The sequence below is a fragment of the Paramisgurnus dabryanus genome, chromosome 12, assembly GCF_030506205.2.
Source record: "Paramisgurnus dabryanus chromosome 12, PD_genome_1.1, whole genome shotgun sequence".
In the NCBI taxonomy this organism is placed as follows: Eukaryota; Metazoa; Chordata; class Actinopteri; order Cypriniformes; family Cobitidae; genus Paramisgurnus; species Paramisgurnus dabryanus.
Window position 1 is genome coordinate 33,978,432 of NC_133348.1, and position 24,042 is coordinate 34,002,473.

Sequence of the window (24,042 nt, forward strand, 5' to 3'; positions counted from 1 at the left end):
TATCTTGAAATGTCATATCGTTTTCCTCCTTTATTTTTTATTTTTTTCGGGGGGGGGGGGGGGGGGGGGGGGTTTCGGGATACCTCCCTGAAATGACTTTTTGCAGGTTGGGATGTCTGTTAACCACCTATCTGAAATGGGCCCCTGTATGAATTTCTTTTTTCTGATGAACACAAAAGAAGATATTTTGAGAAATGATGGTAAACACACAGCAGTAAGTGACCATAGACTTCCATAGTAGGAATAAAAAATATGATGGAATTTAATAGATACCATCAACTGTGTGCTTACCATCATTTATTAAAATATTCATCACTTATCACAATACTTCCAAAATATTTTTTTCCTACTATGGAAGTCTATGGTAACTTACTGCTGTGTGTTCACCATCATTCCCTTAAAATATCTTCTTTTGTGTTTATCAGAAAAAAGAAATTCATACAAGTTTAGAACAACATGAGTATGAGTAAATGAAGACAGATTTTTCATTTTAAAGTGAACTATTCCTTTAACCACCTTTCTGAAATGGGCCCCTGTATTGTTTATTCAAAATAATCTTATTCATCAGTGTATTTTATTGGCAGTGTACAATCTTTGTGCATTACCGCCATCTACTGTATTCAAAATTATGTTTTTAAAAATGGCTAAAATATCCTTATTTAACTAAGGCTTAGTCCTGTTTTAAGATAATCCCTGTCCTCATAAAGATGTAAACTTTTTGTAACTCAACAAGCCTGGAGACTCATTAATCTTGTTAAAAGGGGGTGGAGCCAGTTTAATTGTTTGCTCCTGAAAAAGGCACTGCAGCATGCAAACAAGTGTTCTGAGAGTATCAGAGTCTGTAGTGCAATGGGGCAGGTGGTTTGGGAAAGTGTTGGGTTTTTGCTGCTTCTAGCAGTTGGGTTCTCTGTGGAACAGTGGTCAGGACTTCAGAAAGGCCAGGATCCATTACGATTACAACAACAGCCACCAGTTTTGGTACCTCAGCAAGCTCCGAGTCCCTCACGATTCCAGCAACAGCCACCAGTTTTGACACCTCAGCAAGCTCAGAATCTATTACGTTTCCAACAACAGCCACCAGTCTTGGTACCTCAGCAAGCTTTTCAAAGCCCTCAAGGAGCAGGTTCTTTTCAGCCTCAAAAACCTGGATTTGCACCTGGTATGCTAGATCCTGCCAGTACTCAGTCCAAGCAGCTAATGCAGGCTCCTGTAGTACCTTTGACCTGGCAGTTTCCCCGCATGCCAGAAGAGCCCCAACAGCCAGCAGTACCTTTTCAGCTACAGATACCCAGTCCTCCTGATAGTGTAGCAGCACAATGTGCAGATAACTTTTTTGCATGTGGAGGTTAAAAAGCACTTCTATGGAAATAGCCACTTGGCAGAGCCCTCATCCTTTAGCTTAGGAGGTTGTGCAGCTGTAGGGGAAGATCCTAATTCTCATGTGCTTATCTTTCAATACGAGCTCCACACATGTGGTAGTTCTTTAATGGTGAGTGGATGCTTTTCAGTCTACTGACTGCATGTGAAGTTTTGTATCTGGTAATGCTTTTTTTTTTTCAGATGACTGCTGATGAGTTTGTCACACGGTGACTGTTACATGGGGTGGAACCAAAATTCTAGAAGATTGGTTCCGCCCAGAGTTGAGTTCCATCCGGCGGCATAAGCCGAAACACCGGAACTTCTGGGAAAACGCCGCAAGCAAAATCAAGCTGATCAAACACAGGTGTGGCAAATAAACGCAGCGATCGGGGATTGGAGACCGTAAGGAAGCAAAGGAGTATAAAGAGGACACGAAAACCAAAGGTTAGTGTGGTTGGTTGTAGTCGGCGGTGGTTCAGCCGTATATGGTGGTGAAGTGGATATTGTGCTGCTGTGGCGTGGAAACGGAGGACTAAACGAGACCCTGGTTGGAAACAAAGGAAGAGGATAATAAGTTGGCATATAAATAGTATATTGGAAGTTCTTTGACATTGTGAGTATTTACATGCATATCTTCAGTGTGATAGTCGGATGAATACAATTGGATTACGTGCAGTGTGAAGGAAACCAGCCAGTGTGGATATCGCGGAGAAAAAGAGAGGAAGCGCGATAACTTGCCGTGAGTACAAGGAATATACAGCTGGATGTGTTTATTGAGAGTGCATTGTTTAATGTATGTGTGAGCCCCCAGCGATCTAGGATAGCGGCCCTATCACGGGGCAAAGTGGTGGGTGAGCCGGCAGCGTAGCATTACAAGGAAGGAAGATCATCGCAACCGCTACTTTCAACCATCAGCTTTCCACTACTACAATGCCTCGCAGGTTCTCAGCCCGGCTCCGGGAAGATCATGGCCTGACCTTACTTGTCACTTGAAGTGTGTCGTGGGTGAGTCTTGACTTTGCTGAGTGGGTGTGTACACTTGATGCAGTGCTGTATATCTGTCAGGAGCCATTACAGAGAGTCGGCTGTGAGAGAAGACGCCGTGCGGTGGGTGAAGTGCTTTTAAATTAAATGCTGTGCAGCGATACAGTGTGGAGACGGGTGTGGCGTCAAGAGCCCCTGTTGTGGAGACCGTGAAGACTGTGGTGGATGGTACAGAAGATCCAGACCTTTGCGTGAGTAGAAATTCAGAGTGCTAATGTATATGTGAGGAGAAAGTACATTGTTGTGGAAGTCCAGTGTGTAGCAACCTGTCCGTCACGGAGCCTCTTCAGAGGTGCACCCCTGTCCAGATCTCTGGAGTTACACGTACGGAGAGGAGAGGGCAGCGGACGGCTCGACGGTGAGAGTATTGGATCCTCCGGTTGTAACCGAGGCCCTGGAGGTAAAGACCCTGAGTGAACATCTTACCACGGGAGGTCTTTGAGTAACACACTCCACTGTGCGCACATTCGGCCACCAAAAGCCACATATAGACACGAACCTTCTAAAGAAGGAGACCACGAGTCCGTTAACTGAAAAATACCTACCGTATCCACTGCTACCAGCCACCTGTAAGAGAGAAAAGCCACAGTGAGTTGTGAAAGTGTTGATTCTGTGTTTCAGCCACGAGCCTTCTAAAGGAGACCACGAGTCCGTTACCAGTTACCTGAGAAATACTTACCGTGTCCACTGCTACCAGCCATCTGTAAGAAGAAAAGTTATAGTTAACCGTGCAAGTGCGGATCTTGTATTGCAGTACGTACCCTGGGAAGGAGGCCACAAGACAGTTACCGGAGAACTACTTGCCGCACTCACTGCTACCAGCTATCTGTAAGAGAGAAGTCATAGTTAACAGCGCACGTGTGATCTTGTGTTACAGTACGGATTCTGTGAATAAGGAGACGACGAGTCCGTTATCCGAGGAATACCTACTACAGTTTTTTTTTTTTTTTTCCCCTCTTAAACTCTGCCTCCAGGAGAAGCGGAGGGTGCCACGGGTTCAAGAAGGACAGTCCAGAGTCCCGTCCCCTCTGCCTGGAGGCTAGAAGAAACCCCTGTTTTTAAATCCCCTTCCATGAATACCATTTTAACTAATTTAAATAACGCTTACTTTAATTTTACTTGTACCTCGTGTGTCTGGTCCTTGGGGTGGCTTTGGGAACCTCCTCGAGGTGGAAACTAGGAAGGGGCGTGACTCCATAGTATCGGGGTCCGCTCCGACCTGTGACATTTGTGTACACATTCACTCTACTCTACACTCCAGGGGCTTTAATTGGAACTCCCATTGTGAGAGGTGATGCAGCTGCCGTTGCAATTCACTGTCACTATCCAAGGTAAGACTTGATCTTGCAGTCATTTCCGCATTGTCTATTTAAACATGCTCCAGATTACTTTATCTTGCTCTATAGGTTGCAGAATGTAAGCAGTGACGTGTTGATGCCTGCTGCAGTTCCTTTTGCTGCTACCATAGTTTCAGAGGAAGTGCTGGTGTTCTCCCTTAAGCTCATGACTGGTAATGATCTCTTGTTCTATTCTGGTCTGGATCTAAAATGGGATTTGCCAATATGCTTTTTTTTGTAGATGATTGGATGTTTGAGAGGCCAGTCAACCAGTATTTTCTTGGTCAGTTCATGAACTGTGAAGCAGTACAACCACGTTCCCCTGCGTGTATTCATTGATGGCTGTGTGGCTACTGCAGTCCCTGATGTGAACTCTGTTCCAAGATATTCCTTTATTGAGAACCATGGGTGAGTAGGGTTCCTTTTCTTGGTGTCAAATGCACAAGAGAAGGATGACTGTTTCCTCTCTAGGTGCCTGGTTGATGCCAAGCTTACAGGCTCTCCTTCCCATTTCATGCACCGAGTTGTGACTGACAAGCTGCAGTTTCAGTTGGAGGCTTTCAAGTTCCAGCAAGCTGGTAACTGCTCGGTATGAGGTTTCTTATGAAATGGTAATTTAGTTTTTGTATCCGGAGAGAACTAGTTCTCTCAAGCTGTTTTGTTTCTAGGTCTACATTACATGTGCGTTGAAGGCTGTCCTGGCTTCAACTCCTACAAATTCAGAAAGCAAAGCTTGCTCCTTTGCCAATGGGTATGTCCAGACTCGAGTGTCCACAATTGTTTTTAATGAATAATACCTTCACACCCTCTTTACAGATGGACTTCTGCAGATGAAAGTGACGACGTTTGCATGTGCTGTGACTCCATATGTGGCTCGACTAGGAAAGGAAGAGCAGTATCTGATTCTGGTAAGTGTGCAGTCTTGCAGCTCTTCAGGATCCCCATCCAAATGCCTTTTAACTAGACACTTGCAATTTGTTTTTCCAGGCCTGGTTTCAGAAGGAAAGGCAACTATTGGCCCCATTGTGATCTCTGACTGAAGTAGTGTGTTGTAAGGAATGACAAATAAATCCTTGAAATGGACACTGACTTGTGTTTCTTTTAGCATGACCTGTGCTGGACACAGACTCCTTCAATCTTCATTTAGCTTGCAAATGATTAACATTTGGCCTCTGGGGCATTAGTAAACTATGATTTGCATAGGAAGTCTCATGTGCAAGTCACTTTTTGTGAGGTGAAGTCACTGCTTTAAGCAAGTCATAACTTTGATCAAGCAAGTCCTACAAAAGTTTGCTTTAACTAAACTATGGTAGATGTAACTATATAAATGATGTACTTTGGGAGTTCTATTGCAAAAAAAAAGGTAATACACATTTCTCCTCAAAAGGTGTTAACAAGCAGCTGTTATGAGGTGCTGCGTTCATATAAAAGCAATGATTGTAGCCAGAGCTGCTTGTTTAACCCAATTCACCAAATTTTATAATAGTTTCATGCACCCTAAAAAAAAAAAAGCTAAATTTCAATATACTAAAATGGCCCAGCATGGGTTAAATTGCAACCATTCTGGGCTTTTATTTAATTTATGTAATTTAAACTATAAAAATATTAGCTCAAGCTCTTAAACTTGCGCAAAGGTGGCAGAAAATGTGTTTGTGAGGAGTAAATGAAAGCAGTGACACATGTTCATTATACTTCATTTGAAACAACTTTCCTGTTTGTTAACTGTAACCGTACGCCGCTGTTATTTTTTTCAATTGAAGGTTTTATAAAGTTCATCAATTTCTTAAACGTCACAAGTAAAATGTGTGGTTGACCCATAGTATGGCTGCGGTCCACTCCAGTTTTAGACGAGCACTCTGGAACTTCCTTAAACACTTCCCCTTGGGGAATCCCTATCGCCATTTTGCAGTGTCATCCACTTCAAGTGGATGAGGGAAGTTTATATGGACTGACCTTGCTGCCTCTTGTTCATATGTACACTTCAGGCTGCTCCAAATACCACAATGCAACATGATCGTGACGTCTTTCAGCAGCTTGTGCTTTGCACAGCTCAAATGATGGAGGGGGGAGTAGTTTACACCTGTAATTTAAGGCATTCCATTTGACCCACTTCAAGTGTTCCGCCAGTACTGCGCACTCGTACAACGTAACATTACGTACTTCCAAGTGAACGAGACGGAAGGTCATAAAAAACGAACCGAAACTCAGCCCTCGTGTGCATCAGTATAGTACCACCTTCACTTCTTTCTGAGCCAGGATAAGAACACCACCTACTACATATTAGTGGAAACATGGATTGCGACAAAATCTTGTCTTTGCTAAGAAACTCATCAATGGTGGGGAAAGAGTTAATAAATGGTTTGTTTAATTTCAGCTTCCTCAGAAATTGTCATGACACAACTGATCACAACAAACCCATGAAAAAGTAAATAAAAAATTAAATAAAAAAATACAAATTAAAAAGAACAATCAACGAAATCATGAATGAACAGAGACACACAAATCAAGATCCATGGATCAAAAATGCAAATAAAATTGTGTGAGATGCGTTCTCTTTGTATTATTTAAAATTTTCCTTGACAGCGTGACAAAGTTGCTCACACCCTGTCCATGTTCAGTCACGACTCTTAATGCTTATTAGATAGCGCTCTCCCTCTTCTTGCCTGCTGCTATTTTTATTTAAAATATATATTTATTTTGAATCAGTAACTCAAGGCTGAGTCAAGTCTCAAGTCATGAATGTCAAGTCAAAGTTGAGTCTTTTATTCATATTTGTCAAGCAAGTCTCAAGTCCCAAAATTTGCGACTTAAGACTGACTCGAGTCAAGTAAGCCATGATGTTAATTCTTTGAAGTGATTTGGTGCCTTGTAAGCAATCAATGCGCACTGATCATTAAATTGAATGCTTTGTATGTAACCTCATAAAACCTTTAGATTTGTCGTCAGATCTGAAACATGTTACACAGCTTTTAATGAACTGTTTACCGCATGTTAGAAGTGTTTACTTAATTGTGGGAGTAAGCTTGATGTCTGTGCTGTTAAAAATTGTCAGTTGCTGGGTGAGTTTCATTTGAGTGTATGCTGATATTCTCCCATTGTTACTAGGCGTGCCATCTTTGTTTGGATATTAAATTATACCACAGATACTGGTCTTTGAGAAATGCCACTGACTCTAGACACAGATGAGCCAACATGCCAATAGTAAATCTGAGGAGTGTCTGATACAAAACTATCCTTGCTTCCCAATTTGCCTACTATCAGTAATAAGTAGTTGAAATTAGATTTAGTCAGTGTTGGGGAAAGTTACTTTTAAAAGTAATGCATTACAATATTAAGTTACTATCCAAAAAAGTAACTAATTGCATTACTTAGTTACTTTTCATGGAAAGTAATTCTTACATTACTTTTGCATTACTTTTTCTTACTTGGCTGTGGCTTAATCTCTTTCAGGCCTTGCAGGTGTTTTTTTTTATGATCGCAAAAATGTCAAGCTCTGGCCTGCCATCCCCGTTTCTGACTCAAACTGTTGCCACTCAGGCGCACACATTCTACGTTAATATGTTCAGTTTAATTCAGTACATTTTTTTTAAATTGAATTAATTAAACTGAAAAGTAACTCGCATTACTTTTTTTAAAAAGTAACTAAAATATTAAGGTATACCTTTATAAAGTAACGCGTTACTTTACTTGTTACTTACGAAAAGTAATTTATTACGTAATGCGCATTACTTGTAATGCGTTTCCCCCAACACTGTATTTAGTACATCCCATTCCTTTAAATGCACTCAAATGCCTATACTTTTCCATTAAACAGTGCACAGGCAAATTGGGATGCAGGCTAAAACTACAAAGCTGATTGTGATTTAACCTACACTGTAAAAATTCCTTGTTGCACTTAAATGGTCACATTTAAACAACTTGAATTAAGTAATTTAAACTTTTTTTGACTCGAAGTTGCTGTGAATTCTAAAAGATCCTAAGAGCCTATTGAAAGTGTGCAATCATACCATGTATATATACTAACTCAGTTCTTCAAAAGATTTTGGTCTGGCCCACATACTTACCAATAATGAAAGACCTCTTACCCCTGGTTTCACAGACAAGGTTTAAGGCTAATCCTAGACTAAAACAAATCTGAACTTTCTCAGCTGGAAATTAATTGCACAGACAGATCTTAAAATATGACAGTGCCATTGATTTGCCTCAAGATACACACCAGTAACGTCTTTTCCCAAGGCATGTTTATAAAAGATGCTTAAACATCTTAATTTAATTAAGATCTAGTCCTTGCTTAAGCTAAGCCTTGTCTGTAAAACGAGAAATGTTTTGTTTTGCTCAAATTAGACTGCAAAAATTGTAGCCTAGAAAGTACACCTCCAACTCAGCCCTTCATTGTCCTGATCCTTGGCTACACATTGCCATATTGTAAGACAATGGGGCAGTTTCCAGGACAGGATTTATCCTAATCCCAGACTAAAATGCTTTTGCTGCCTTAAAGCAACACCAAAGAGTTTTTTTACCCTAAAATAACGTTTCCAAAAAAATGTCAGTGGTTCATCCACTCGAAACAGGGTGAACGGCACTTTCACATTCGCTTTGCAGCCCTCTATCGGCCATTACCGCACTAAAGAAGTTTCCAACCATCGTGTCGCGGCCCTGTACTTCAAGTGAAAACTACAAAAACTTGCTTTACGGCAGTGGAGCATCCTGCAGGCTGTGGGTGGAGCATACTCGGCAGGTACATATAAAAGAAAGATACCATTACCTAGCGTTAATGCTGCTTTTCAATTATCATCATGGCGGAGCCTGCAAAGAAAAGGAAGGGTTTCATTTCGGAGGAGGCGAAGAAAAAGAAAACGGGAGCATGATAGAGAAAGAGCTCGAACTAGAGTGAACATAGGGCAGGCTTATACTCGTTGGCGAGAGCTGAATTAGGCTAGGAGTTGCAAGACTGATGTTGACCTGGCTTTTCTGCTACCAGACTTGTGAGTAATACCGGTTTACAGATAATAAACATGCCAACTTAATCTCTTTTTTTGTAGAATGCATTGTAAAATTATTTACGACAGTGGTAATGGACAATTCCGCTTCCAACCTGTAGGGGGAGCAAACAGCAAAAACTCTTTAGTGTTGTAAGACGCCACCCTATTGGCCCAACGACGGAATCCAATGGTGTGGTGAAGGGATTACATGTTCTTGCCGTCCTTAGCGCTTCTAGAAGAATAATTCCATATCAGGAATAATTAAAATTCTTTTGACCTCTGTATTTAAATTATAATCTGACTCCAATTTAATAAAGTAAAAATTTTGTGTATTATTCCAACTATCTGTTGATCATAATTTAGATATTTGATTATTTATAAATTCCCATAGTCTTAGTTATTTGTTCATTAGGGACCCGGTATCGCACAGAGTATACGCCGGCCGTTGCGTATATCTCACGGACACAAAATTGTCAGTCTGATCTTAGTCAGAGGTTGCCGGGAAAACTAATATTTTTATGTGTGGCCGCTCCATGCTTGCTCCAATCATAAAAATTGTTATTTTAGTTTAGCGCTCATGCAACTTGCTAAGGCAGGTGATAGACATAAATCTGAGAGTTTTAATGAATGTGCCCCATGCTCCATTCGACCATCAAAACACCAGTGTGATCATATTCTGACAGAATAATCTTGCGGTAATACCAGACTCCTTCTAATCTACTAGTCATAATAATTTCTGAAAGAAATAAAATAAATCAATACAATTTCTGAAGAATTAAAATGAATCAATTATAACAATTTATTATACCCCAGGCAGGTTTCAACTTAAAGAATATCATATAATACAGAATATGATTCAATTCCAATTAAAATGATCAACAGTTGCAAAAGTTACAAAGTCATACCTGGCAATAGACACTCTGTCTACAGAGTACTTTTATCATGAATATAATACACCTAAAATGGTGTAGGAAAATTCTTGTTAAAGGTTTCTTCCATGATGTTTGAATACACACAGAGTGTCGGAGCTGAATGGCTCCATAAGGTTTGAATACACACACCCAAAGTGTGGGGAAGATTCTTGCTAAAGAATACTTCCCAGAGTCTCTTGCCAAGCCACCTTATATACACAGAATGAGACAAAGAATAATAAAATCTCAAATCAGTATTTGGTTGGTCGGTTCTCGTGACCTGAAGGAGCACCAAATGGGACTGTTAACCATCTGTAATCTAGATTTTCTCGTGATGTGACACCCCTCGCAGGAGTACAGATTATGTCTTTAAGTTTTAAACTTTGATACACTTTCTCTTAGTATTATAGAAATTAGACCTTTTCAACCATCGCACCATTAAATTGAAACCAAACATGAAGATGAAACCTTTGTAGCATCACAACATAGAATGAATATGACATTACATAGATTCAATAGACCTTTAGTGAACTGGAATTTGGGAGAGGAAGACAGAGAGGTTGAGTCCTGGTTATTAGCACCACCTGGGGATTTTATTGCTTTATGTGTATCTCCACAACCAAACCCAACTTAAGCTTAAGCAAACTTACTTAAATGTCTTAATATAACTAATGTCTAGTCCTGGAATAATCTAAATCCTGTGCGAGAAACTGCCCCAAGGGGCGGTTTCCTGGACAGGGATCAAACTAGTCCTAGACTAAATTAAATGTAAGAGCTAACAAAACTGAAACCAACCTTGACTGACATACATCAGTGCTCTTTGTTTTGCCTCAAACTGCATGCCAGTAATGTTTTTAGTGAGGCATGTTTGTTAAAACTAATTATATTTCCTAATTAAACTTAGGACTTAGGACTGGCTTAAGATAATCAATGTCTGGGAAACCCCTAGGTGTTTGAATTGTGCCACAGCACAGACTGAAATGACATAAAATTACTCTGAGAGTGATTAAAAAGCACTTTGCTTTCTTGGTAGTTTGATGTTACAGGCCGATCAGTCTGCACAGCACCGACTGAACTCGAGCACACCCATGTCAAATACCTCCACATAATGTCATTGCTGAAGAAACCAATGCAGCTATTCCGGAAGACCATGAAGCGCTACAGGAAATCCCTACACACAAATCGGATCTGAACAGTTGTGATACACAGTGTTTCCCCAACTTTGTTTCTTTGTTTATTGATAGTATCAGATGTAACATGTAATACTACCATAAATGTTCAAAAACGCATTGATGTTGATAACCACCTGGTGCAGTATGACCTATTTTGAGGTATTTTGATGGCAATCTTTGGTCTTTTTGGAGCATGACTCCCCCAATTGGGCTAAATTTCATGTTTAATTGTTTGGAATTTGCATTAAAAAAACATACATTTCTATACTTAAAAAGCTGAGTGAAGATCTTAAATTTTGGGTAAACTTTTTTTGTAACTCAACAAGCCCGGAAAATCATTAATCTTGTTAAAAGGGGGTGGAGCTAATTTAATTGTTTGCTCTTGAAAAAGGCACAGCAGCATTCAAACAAGGGTTCTGAGGATATCAAAGTCTGGATCGCAATGGGGCTGGTAGCTTGGGAAAGTGTGGGATTTTTGCTGCTCCTAGCAGTAGAATTGTCAGTGGAACAGTTGTCAGTACTTCAGAAAGGCCAGGACTCATTAAGCTTTCAGCAACAGCCACCAGTTCTGTTATCTCAGCTAGCCCAGAAACCATCACGATTCGAGCAGCAGCCACCAGATTTTGTACCTTCGCAAGCTCAGAAACCATCACGATTCCAACAACAGCCACCAGTTTTTGTACCTCAGCAAGCTTTTCAAAGCCCTCAAGGAGCAGGTTCTTTTCAGCCTCAAAAACCTGGATTTGCACCCGGAATGCTAGATCCTGCCAGTACTCAGTCCAAGCAGCTAATGCAGGCTCCTGTAGCACCTTTGACCTGGCAGTTTCCCCACATGCCAGAAGAGCCCCGACAGCCAGCAGTACCTTTTCAGCTACAGCTACCCAGTCCTCCTGATAGTGTAGCAGCACAATGTGCAGAGAACTTTGTGCATGTGGAGGTTAAAAAGGACTTCTATGGAAATGGTCACTTGGCAGATCCCTCATCCTTTAGCTTAGGAGGTTGTGCAGCTGTAGGGGAAGATCCTAATTCTCATGTGCTTATCTTTCAATACGAGCTCCACACATGTGGTAGTTCTTTGACGGTGAGTGGATGCTTTTCAGTCTACTGACTGCATGTGAAGTTTTGTATCTGGTAATGGTTTCATGATTGCTTTTTTCAGATGACTGCTGATGAGTTGGTGTACACATTCACTCTACTCTACACTCCAGGGGCTTTAGTTGGAACTCCCATTGTGAGAGGTGATGCAGCTGCCGTTGCAATTCACTGTCACTATCCAAGGTAAGACTTGATCTTGCAGTCATTTCAGCATTGTCTATTTAAACATGCTCCAGATTACTTTATCTTGCTCTATAGGTTGCAGAATGTAAGCAGTGACGTGTTGATGCCTGCTGCAGTTCCTTTTGCTGCTACCATAGTTTCAGAGGAAGTGCTGGTGTTCTCCCTTAAGCTCATGACTGGTAATGATCTCTTGTTCTATTCTGGTCTGGATCTAAAATGGGATTTGCCAATATGCTTTTCTTTGTAGATGATTGGATGTTTGAGAGGCCAGTCAACCAGTATTTTCTTGGCCAGTTCATGAACTTTGAAGCTTCTGTGAAGCAGTACAACCACGTTCCCCTGCGTGTATTCATTGATGGCTGTGTGGCTACTGCAGTCCCTGATGTGAACTCTGTTCCAAGATATTCCTTTATTGAGAACCATGGGTGAGTAGGGTTCCTTTTCTTGGTGTCAAATGCACAAGAGAAGGATGACCGTGTTTCCTCTCTAGGTGCCTGGTTGATGCCAAGCTTACAGGCTCTCCTTCCCATTTCATGCACCGAGTTGTGACTGACAAGCTGCAGTTTCAGTTGGAGGCTTTCAAGTTCCAGCAAGCTGGTAACGGCTCGGTATGAGGTTTCTTATGAAATGGTTATTTAGTTTTTGTATCCGGAGAGCACTAGTTTGATACAAGCTGTTTTGTTTCTAGGTCTACATTACATGTGCGTTGAAGGCTGTCCTGGCTTCAACTCCTACAAATTCAGAAAGCAAAGCTTGCTCCTTTGCCAATGGGTATGTCCAGACTCGAGTGTCCACAATTGTTTTTAATGAATAATACCTTCACATCCTCTCTTCAGATGGACTTCTGCAGATGAAAGTGACGACGTTTGCATGTGCTGTGACTCCATATGTGGCTCGACTAGGAAAGGAAGAGCAGTATCTGATTCTGGTAAGTGTGCAGTCTTGCAGCTCTTCAGGATCCCCATCCAAATGCCTTTTAACTAGACACTTGCAATTTGTTTTTCCAGGCCTGGTTTCAGAAGGAAAGGCAACTATTGGCCCCATTGTGATCTCTGACTGAAGTAGTGTGTTGTAAGGAATGACAAATAAATCCTTGAAATGGACACTGACTTGTGTTTCTTTTAGCATGACCTGTGCTGGACACAGACTCCTTTAATCTTCATTTAGCTTGCAAATGATTAACATTTGGCCTCTGGGGCATTAGTAAACTATGATTGGCATAGGAAGTCTCATGTGCAAGTCACTTTTTGTGAGGTGAAGTCACTGCTTTAAGCAAGTCCTACAAAAGTTTGCTTTAACTAAACTATGGTAGATGTAACTATATAAATGATGTACTTTGGGAGTTCTATTGCAAAAAAAAAAAGGTAATACACATTTCTTCTCAAAAGGTGTTAACAAGCAGCTGTTATGAGGTGCCGCATTTATATAAAAGCAATGATTGCAGCCAGAGCTGCTTGTTTAACCCAATTCTGCAATATTTTATAATAAAAGGGTATAATGCGCTCAGAAGGCTGGGTTATTTTCAATGTTTAAACAGCCCAGCATGGGTTAAATTACAACCAAAAGGCTGGGCTTTAATTTAAATATAATTTAAACCTAAAAATATTAGATAAAGCAGAGGATCAGGCTCTTAGGCAAAAAAATTGAGTACATGCAAGCGCTAAAATGTTCATTTGATTTGCAACAACTTTAGACCGCTGTTTTTCAGTTGAAGCTTTTATAAAGTTCATCAATTTCTTAAACGTCACAAGTAAAATGTGTGGTTGACCCATAGTATGGCTGCGGTCCACTCCAGTTTTAGACAAGCACTCGGGAACTTCCTTAAACACTTCCCCTTGCAAAATGGCGATAGGGATTCCCCAGTGTCATCCACTTCAAGTGGATGAGGGAAGTTTATATGGACTGACCTTGCTGCCTCTTGTTCATATGTACACTTCAGGCTGCTCCAAATACCACAATGCAACATGATCGTGACGTCTTTCAGCAGCTTGTGCTTTGCACAGACCAAATGATGGAGGGGGGAGTAGTTTACACCTGTAATTTAGGGCATTCCATTTGACCCACTTCAAGTGTTCCGCCAGTACTGGGCACTCGTACAACGTAACATTACGTACTTCCAAGTGAACGAGACGGAAGGTCAGTATAGTACCACCTTCACTTCTTTCTGAGCCAGGATAAGAACACCACCTACTACATAATAGTGGAAACATGGATTGCGACAAAATCTTGTCTTTGCTAAGAAACTCATCAATGGTGGGGAAAGAGTTAATAAATGGTTTAATTTCGGCTTCCTCAGAAATTGTCATGACACAACTGATCATAACAAACCCATGAAAATAAATTAAATAAAAAAATACAAAATAAAAAGAACAATCAACGAAATCATGAATGAACAGAGACACACAAATCAAGATCCATGGATCAAAAATGCAAATAAAATTGTGTGAGATGCGTTCTCTTTGTATTATTTAAAATGTACAGCTTTTAATGAACTGTTTACCGCATGTTAGAAGTGTTTACTTAATTGTGGGAGTAAGCTTGATGTCTGTGCTGTTAAAAATTGTCAGTTGCTGGGTGAGTTTCATTTGAGTGTATGCTGATATTCTCCCATTGTTACTAGGCGTGCCATCTTTGTTTGGATATTAAATTATACCACAGATACTGGTCTTTGAGAAATGCCACTGACTCTAGACACAGATGAGCCAACATGCCAATAGTAAATCTTAGGAGTGTCTGATACAAAACTATCCTTGCTTCCCAATTTGCCTACTATCAGTAATAAGTAGTTGAAATTAGATTTAGTCAGTGTTGGGGAAAGTTACTTTTAAAAGTAATGCATTACAATATTAAGATACTATCCAAAAAAAATAAGTAATTGCATTACTTAGTTACTTTTCATGGAAAGTAATTCTTACATTACTTTTGCATTACTTTTTCTTACTTGGCTGTGGCTTAATCTCTTTCAGGCCTTGCGGGTGTTTTTTTATGATTTTTTTATGATCGCAAAAATGTCAAGCTCTGGCCTGCCATCCCCGTTTCTGACTCAAACTGTTGCCACTCAGGCGCACACATTGCGTAATTCTACGTTAATATGTTCAGTTTAATTCAGTACATTATTTTTAAATTGAATTAATTAAACTGAAAAGTAACTCGAATTCTTTTTTTAAAAAGTAACTAAAATATTAAGGTATACCTTTATAAAGTAAGGCGTTATTTTACTTGTTACTAGGGTTGCCACCTTTCTGAAATGGAAATAAGGAACAGGGGGGGGGGGGAGTTGGGTTGCCCGGGTCCGGTGACATGCCCCCACAGAAGATAATTAAAAAAAAAAAATAACCCCTGAAACGAAGACTTCTGGTGAAAATAGTGGAAACGAATTAATACATTTAGATAAATATATTTTATATAACTTCTTAGGCCCTAAATATTTAATGAATAGCAAAGTAAGTTATGCCTAAGTATACAAGACTGAACCACATAGATGTGAAATATAAAGGCTATCATGATCATTTTGCCAACAATGAAACATGGTTTTAATTTAAGTTTATAATACGCCCTCTTCAAAGACCCCACCCCTTTTTAAACCTTGAGCTATCTAACTCCATAATTATTTAATAAGAAACCCATCAGAAATGATTGACACATTATGAGACGGGAGGGAGCGGGACGCAGGAACAGAGGGAGAGCACTGAAGAGATATATATGTGGATTGTTAGGCTAAATCTGTACTATCTCTTTTAATATAATCACTTTCTTATCAACTTTATTTGAGTTTTAAAAATCCACATAATTACATACCATATGAGCCTCTGGAGACGACTGACGGACAATGAACCTTGACATTGCTCCCTGTGCCCGCAGCCTCTCGCTCCTCTTGTGATTGTCTCCTCATGCGTGCTGCTTTATATCACACACTCCGCCGTGACAAACAGAAAAAACGCGACGGCATATGGTACAATTGGCCTTGTATTCATTGTCCCTCACGCATTCCAGCCACGGGTAGTCATTTTCCCATTCAATTCTATATTTTTGTGCTCGTTTCTTTTTCGCCGGCTGCTCGGATGCAGTCATTTTTACATTTCCCGCTGTTGTCACTTGTCGTCATCGTTGCTATGATACGTGACATCACAATGACTGAAACGACCAATGGGGCTGCAAGATGTTAAAAACGCTACGCAGATCATAGACAAACAGAGGGAGAAATTACCGCACCGTCAGGGTTTTCTTATACAAATGACGCGGTCTTCGTTCATGGCTGACATTATAAGCTATGTGTCTGTCATGTATTTGCACTGAATTAATTTTCATAAAATACGGAACAAACTGCGTTCCGTATCAGTTCAATACGGAACAAGAATTTTATGTGTCAAATACGGGACGATTCCGTATTATACGGAACGGTTGGCAACCCTACTTGTTACTTACGAAAAGTAATTTATTACGTTATGCGCATTACTTGTAATGCATTTCCCCCAACACTGTATTTAGTACATCCCATTCCTTTAAATGCACTCAAATGCCTATATTTTTCCATTAAACAGTGCACAGGCAAATTGGGATGCAGGCTAAAACTACAAAGCTGATTGTGATTTAACCTACACTGTAAAAATTCCTTGTTGCACTTAAATGGTCACATTTAAACAACTTGAATTAAGTAATTTAAACTTTTTTTGACTCGAAGTTGCTGTGAATTCTAAAAGATCCTAAGAGCCTATTGAAAGTGTGCAATCATACCATGTATATATACTAACTCAGTTCTTCAAAAGATTTTGGTCTGGCCCACATACTTACCAATAATAAAAGACCTCTTACCCCTGGTTTCACAGACAAGGTTTAAGGCTAATCCTAGACTAAAACAAATCTGAACTTTCTCAGCTGGAAATTAATTGCACTGACAGATCTTAAAATATGACAGTGCCATTGATTTGCCTCAAGATACACACAAGTAACGTCTTTTCCCAAGGCATGTTTATAAAAGATGCTTAAACATCTTAATTTAATTAAGATCTAGTCCTGGCTTAAGCTAAGCCTTGTCTGTGAAACGAGAAATGTTTTGTTTTGCTCAAATTAGACTGCAAAAATTGTAGCCTAGAAAGTACACCTCCAACTCAGCCCTTCATTGTCCTGATCCTTGGCTACACATTGCATTATAGTAAGACAATGGGGCAGTTTCCAGGACAGGATTTATCCTAATCCCAGACTAAAATGCTTTTGCTGCCTTAAAGCAACACCAAAGAGTTTTTTTACCCTAAAATAACGTTTCCAAAAAAATGTCAGTGGTTCATCCACTCGAAACAGGGTGAACGGCACTTTCCCATTCGCTTTGCAGCCCTCTATCGGCCATTATCGCACTAAAGAAGTTTCCAACCATCGTGTCGCGGCCCTGTACTTCAAGTGAAAACTACAAAAACTTGCTTTACGGCAGTGGAGCATCCTGCAGGCTGTGGGTGGAGCATACTCGGCAGGTACATATAAAAGAAAGATACCATTACCTAGCGTTAATGATGCTTTTCAATTATCATCATGGCGGAGCCTGCAAAGAAAAGGAAGGGTTTCATTTCGGAGGAGGCGAAGAAAAAGAAAACGGGAGCATGATAGAGAAAGAGCTCGAACTAGAGTGAACATAGGGCAGGCTTATACTGGTTGGCGAGAGCTGAATTAGGCTAGGAGTTGCAAGACTGATGTTGACCTGGCTTTTCTGCTACCAGACTTGTGAGTAATACCGGTTTACAGATAATAAACATGCCAACTTAATCTCTTTTTTTGTAAAATACATTGTAAAATTATTTACGACAGTGGTAATGGACAATTCCGCTTCCAACCTGTAGGGGGAGCAAACAGCAAAAACTCTTTAGTGTTGTAAGACGCCACCCTATTGGCCCAACGACGGAATCCAATGGTGTGGTGAAGGGATTACATGTTCTTGCCGTCCTTAGCGCTTCTAGAAGAATAATTCCATATCAGGAATAATTAAAATTCTTTTGACCTCTGTATTTAAATTATAATCTGACTCCAATTTAATAAAGTAAAAATTTTGTGTATTATTCCAACTATCTGTTGATCATAATTTAGATATTTGATTATTTATAAATTCCCATAGTCTTAGTTATTTGTTCATTAGGGACCCGGTATCGCACAGAGTATACGCCGGCCGTTGCGTATATCTCACGGACACAAAATTGTCAGTCTGATCTTAGTCAGAGGTTGCCGGGAAAACTAATATTTTTATGTGTGGCCGCTCCATGCTTGCTCCAATCATAAAAATTGTTATTTTAGTTTAGCGCTCATGCAACTTGCTAAGGCAGGTGATAGACATAAATCTGAGAGTTTTAATGAATGTGCCCCATGCTCCATTCGACCATCAAAACACCAGTGTGATCATATTCTGACAGAATAATCTTGCGGTAATACCAGACTCCTTCTAATCTACTAGTCATAATAATTTCTGAAAGAAATAAAATAAATCAATACAATTTCTGAAGAATTAAAATGAATCAATTATAACAATTTATTATACCCCAGGCAGGTTTCAACTTAAAGAATATCATATAATACAGAATATGATTCAATTCCAATTAAAATGATCAACAGTTGCAAAAGTTACAAAGTCATACCTGGCAATAGACACTCTGTCTACAGAGTACTTTTATCATGAATATAATACACCTAAAATGGTGTAGGAAGATTCTTGTAAAAGGTTACTTCCATGATGTTTGAATACACACAGAGTGTGGGAGCTGAATGGCTCCATAAGGTTTGAATACACACACCCAAAGTGTGGGGAAGATTCTTGCTAAAGAATACTTCCCAGAGTCTCTTGCCAAGCCACCTTATATACACAGAATGAGACAAAGAATAATAAAATCTCAAATCAGTATTTGGTTGGTCGGTTCTCGTGACCTGAAGGAGCACCAAATGGGACTGTTAACCATCTGTAATCTAGATTTTCTCATGATGTGACACCCCTCGCAGGAGTACAGATTATGTCTTTAAGTTTTAAACTTTGATACACTTTCTCTTAGTATTATAGAAATTAGACCTTTTCAACCATCGCACCATCACCTTTAAATTGAAACCAAACATGAAGATGAAACCTTTGTAGCATCACAACATAGAATGAATATGACATTACATAGATTCAATAGACCTTTAGTGAACTGGAATTTGGGAGAGGAAGACAGAGAGGTTGAGTCCTGGTTATTAGCACCACCTGGGGATTTTATTGCTTTATGTGTATCTCCACAAGCAAACCCAACTTAAGCTTAAGCAAACTTACTTAAATGTCTTAATATAACTAATGTCTAGTCCTGGAATAATCTAAATCCTGTGCGAGAAACTGCCCCAAGGGGCGGTTTCCTGGACAGGGATCAAACTAGTCCTAGACTAAATTAAATGTAAGAGCTAACAAAACTGAAACCAACCTTGACTGACATACATCAGTGCTCTTTGTTTTGCCTCAAACTGCATGCCAGTAATGTTTTTAGTGAGGCATGTTTGTTAAAACTAATTATATTTCCTAATTAAACCTAGGACTTAGGACTGGCTTAAGATAATCAATGTCTGGGAAACCCCTAGGTGTTTGAATTGTGCCACAGCACAGACTGAAATGACATAAAATTACTCTGAGAGTGATTCAAAAGCACTTTGCTTTCTTGGTAGTTTGATGTTACAGGCCGATCAGTCTGCACAGCACCGACTGAACTCGAGCACACCCATGTCAAATACCTCCACATAATGTCATTGCTGAAGAAACCAATGCAGCTATTCCGGAAGACCATGAAGCGCTACAGGAAATCCCTACACACAAATCGGATCTGAACAGTTGTGATACACAGTGTTTCCCCAACTTTGTTTCTTTGTTTATTGATGGTATCAGATGTAACATGTAATACTACCATAAATGTTCAAAAACGCATTGATGTTGATAACCACCTGGTGCAGTATGACCTATTTTGAGGTATTTTGATGGCAATCTTTGGTCTTTTTGGAGCATGACTCCCCCAATTGGGCTAAATTTCATGTTTAATTGTTTGGAATTGCATTAAAAAAAACATACATTTCTATACTTAAAAAGCTGAGTGAAGATCTTAAATTTTGGGTAAACTTTTTTTGTAACTCAACAAGCCCGGAAAATCATTAATCTTGTTAAAAGGGGGTGGAGCTAATTTAATTGTTTGCTCTTGAAAAAGGCACAGCAGCATTCAAACAAGGGTTCTGAGGATATCAAAGTCTGGATCGCAATGGGGCTGGTAGCTTGGGAAAGTGTGGGATTTTTGCTGCTCCTAGCAGTAGAATTGTCAGTGGAACAGTTGTCAGTACTTCAGAAAGGCCAGGACTCATTAAGCTTTCAGCAACAGCCACCAGTTCTGTTATCTCAGCTAGCCCAGAAACCATCACGATTCGAGCAGCAGCCACCAGATTTTGTACCTTCGCAAGCTCAGAAACCATCACGATTCCAACAACAGCCACCAGTTTTTGTACCTCAGCAAGCTTTTCAAAGCCCTCAAGGAGCAGGTTCTTTTCAGCCTCAAAAACCTGGATTTGCACCCGGAATGCTAGATCCTGCCAGTACTCAGTCCAAGCAGCTAATGCAGGCTCCTGTAGCACCTTTGACCTGGCAGTTTCCCCACATGCCAGAAGAGCCCCGACAGCCAGCAGTACCTTTTCAGCTACAGCTACCCAGTCCTCCTGATAGTGTAGCAGCACAATGTGCAGAGAACTTTGTGCATGTGGAGGTTAAAAAGGACTTCTATGGAAATGGTCACTTGGCAGATCCCTCATCCTTTAGCTTAGGAGGTTGTGCAGCTGTAGGGGAAGATCCTAATTCTCATGTGCTTATCTTTCAATACGAGCTCCACACATGTGGTAGTTCTTTGACGGTGAGTGGATGCTTTTCAGTCTACTGACTGCATGTGAAGTTTTGTATCTGGTAATGGTTTCATGATTGCTTTTTTCAGATGACTGCTGATGAGTTGGTGTACACATTCACTCTACTCTACACTCCAGGGGCTTTAGTTGGAACTCCCATTGTGAGAGGTGATGCAGCTGCCGTTGCAATTCACTGTCACTATCCAAGGTAAGACTTGATCTTGCAGTCATTTCAGCATTGTCTATTTAAACATGCTCCAGATTACTTTATCTTGCTCTATAGGTTGCAGAATGTAAGCAGTGACGTGTTGATGCCTGCTGCAGTTCCTTTTGCTGCTACCATAGTTTCAGAGGAAGTGCTGGTGTTCTCCCTTAAGCTCATGACTGGTAATGATCTCTTGTTCTATTCTGGTCTGGATCTAAAATGGGATTTGCCAATATGCTTTTCTTTGTAGATGATTGGATGTTTGAGAGGCCAGTCAACCAGTATTTTCTTGGCCAGTTCATGAACTTTGAAGCTTCTGTGAAGCAGTACAACCACGTTCCCCTGCGTGTATTCATTGATGGCTGTGTGGCTACTGCAGTCCCTGATGTGAACTCTGTTCCAAGATATTCCTTTATTGAGAACCATGGGTGAGTAGGGTTCCTTTTCTTGGTGTCAAATGCACAAGAGAAGGATGACCGTGTTTCCTCTCTAGGTGCCTGGTTGATGCCAAGCTTACAGGCTCTCCTTCCCATTTCATGCACCGAGTTGTGACTGACAAGCTGCAGTTTCAGTTGGAGGCTTTCAAGTTCCAGCAAGCTGGTAACGGCTCGGTATGAGGTTTCTTATGAAATGGTTATTTAGTTTTTGTATCCGGAGAGCACTAGTTTGATACAAGCTGTTTTGTTTCTAGGTCTACATTACATGTGCGTTGAAGGCTGTCCTGGCTTCAACTCCTACAAATTCAGAAAGCAAAGCTTGCTCCTTTGCCAATGGGTATGTCCAGACTCGAGTGTCCACAATTGTTTTTAATGAATAATACCTTCACATCCTCTCTTCAGATGGACTTCTGCAGATGAAAGTGACGACGTTTGCATGTGCTGTGACTCCATATGTGGCTCGACTAGGAAAGGAAGAGCAGTATCTGATTCTGGTAAGTGTGCAGTCTTGCAGCTCTTCAGGATCCCCATCCAAATGCCTTTTAACTAGACACTTGCAATTTGTTTTTCCAGGCCTGGTTTCAGAAGGAAAGGCAACTATTGGCCCCATTGTGATCTCTGACTGAAGTAGTGTGTTGTAAGGAATGACAAATAAATCCTTGAAATGGACACTGACTTGTGTTTCTTTTAGCATGACCTGTGCTGGACACAGACTCCTTTAATCTTCATTTAGCTTGCAAATGATTAACATTTGGCCTCTGGGGCATTAGTAAACTATGATTGGCATAGGAAGTCTCATGTGCAAGTCACTTTTTGTGAGGTGAAGTCACTGCTTTAAGCAAGTCATAACTTTGACCAAGCAAGTCCTACAAAAGTTTGCTTTAACTAAACTATGGTAGATGTAACTATATAAATGATGTACTTTGGGAGTTCTATTGCAAAAAATAAAAGGTAATACACATTTCTCCTCAAAAGGTGTTAACAAGCAGCTGTTATGAGGTGCTGCGTTCATATAAAAGCAATGATGGTAGACAGGGCTGCTTGTTTAACCCAATTCACCAAATTTTATAATAGTTTCATGCACCCTAAAAAAAGACTAGCTAAATTTCAATATACTAAAATGGCCCAGCATGGGTTAAATTGCAACCATTCTGGGCTTTTATATAATTTAAACTATAAAAATATTAGCTCAAGCTCTTAAACTTGCGCAAAAATGTGTTTGTGAGGAGTAAATGAAAGCAGTGACACATGTTCATTATACTTCATTTGAAACAACTTTCCTGTTTGTTAACTGTAACCGTACGCCGCTGCTATTTTTTTCAGTTGAAGGTTTTATAAAGTTCATCAGTTTCTTAAACGTCACAAGTAAAATGTGTGGTTGACCCATAGTATGGCTGCGGTCCACTCCAGTTTTAGACGAGCACTCGGGAACTTCCTTAAACACTTCCCCTTGGGGAATCCCTTTCGCCATTTTTGCAGGGAAGTTTATATGGACTGACCTTGCTGCCTCTTGTTCATATGTACACTTCAGGCTGCTCCATATACCACAATGCAACATGATCGTGACGTCTTTCAGCAGCTTGTGCTTTGCACAGATCAAATGATGGAGGGGGGAGTAGTTTACACCTGTAACTTAGGGCATTCCATTTGACCCACTTCAAGTGTTCCGGCAGTACTGGGCACTCGTACAACGTAACATTACGTACTTCCAAGTGAATGAGACGGAAGGTCATAAAAACGAACTGAAACGCAGGCCTCGTGTGCATCAGTATAGTACCACCTTCACTTCTTTCTGAGCCAGGATAAGAACACCACCTACTACATAATAGTGGAAACATGGATTGCGACAAAATCTTGTCTTTGCTGAGAAACTCATCAATGGTGGGGAAAGAGTTAATAAATGGTTTAATTTCGGCTGCCTCAGAAATTGTCATGACCCAACTGATCATAACAAACCCATGAAAATTAAATAAATTAAATAAAAAAATACAAATTAAAAAGAACAATCAACGAAATCATGAATGAACAGAGACACTCAAATCAAGATCCATGGATCAAAAATGCAAATAAAATTGTGTGAGATGCGTTCTCTTTGTATTTAAAATTTTCCTTGACAGCGTGACAAAGTTGCTCACACCCTGTCCATGTTCAGTCACGACTCTTAATGCTTATTAGATAGCGCTCTCCCTCTTCTTGCCTGCTGCTATTTTTATTTAAAATATATATTTATTTTTGAATCAGTAACTCAAGGCTGAGTCAAGTCTCAAGTCATAAATGTCAAGTCAAAGTTGAGTCTTTTATTCATATTTGTCAAGCAAGTCTCAAGTCCCAAAATTTGCGACTTAAGACTGACTCGAGTCAAGTAAGTGTCACACCCAGGGGCTGGCTGTTACTTTGCTAAGCCACACCCCTTCTCAACTTCCACCTCGAGGAGGTCCCCAAAGCCAAC

At 40.2% G+C, this 24,042-nt stretch overlaps 2 protein-coding genes and 1 pseudogene across 2 annotated transcripts; all 3 read left to right on the forward strand.

The window, feature by feature from the left end:
• The first annotated feature begins 840 nt into the window (after positions 1-840).
• Positions 841-4,823, forward strand: LOC135750103 (zona pellucida sperm-binding protein 3-like; annotated as a pseudogene).
• Positions 4,824-11,221: 6,398 nt separating this feature from the next.
• Positions 11,222-13,186, forward strand: LOC135750137 (zona pellucida sperm-binding protein 3-like). The gene is made up of 8 exons (XM_065268907.1): positions 11,222-11,886; positions 11,965-12,083; positions 12,159-12,262; positions 12,331-12,508; positions 12,574-12,691; positions 12,772-12,854; positions 12,920-13,011; positions 13,091-13,186. The coding sequence occupies exons 1-8, from the start codon at positions 11,248-11,250 to the stop codon at positions 13,141-13,143; spliced, it is 1,386 nt and encodes a 461-aa protein (XP_065124979.1). The 5' UTR covers positions 11,222-11,247; the 3' UTR covers positions 13,144-13,186.
• A 7,111-nt stretch (positions 13,187-20,297) lies between these two features.
• Positions 20,298-22,262, forward strand: LOC135750139 (zona pellucida sperm-binding protein 3-like). The gene is made up of 8 exons (XM_065268909.1): positions 20,298-20,962; positions 21,041-21,159; positions 21,235-21,338; positions 21,407-21,584; positions 21,650-21,767; positions 21,848-21,930; positions 21,996-22,087; positions 22,167-22,262. Exons 1-8 carry the CDS (start codon positions 20,324-20,326, stop codon positions 22,217-22,219), a joined length of 1,386 nt encoding a protein of 461 aa, XP_065124981.1. The 5' UTR covers positions 20,298-20,323; the 3' UTR covers positions 22,220-22,262.
• Positions 22,263-24,042: the final 1,780 nt, after the last annotated feature.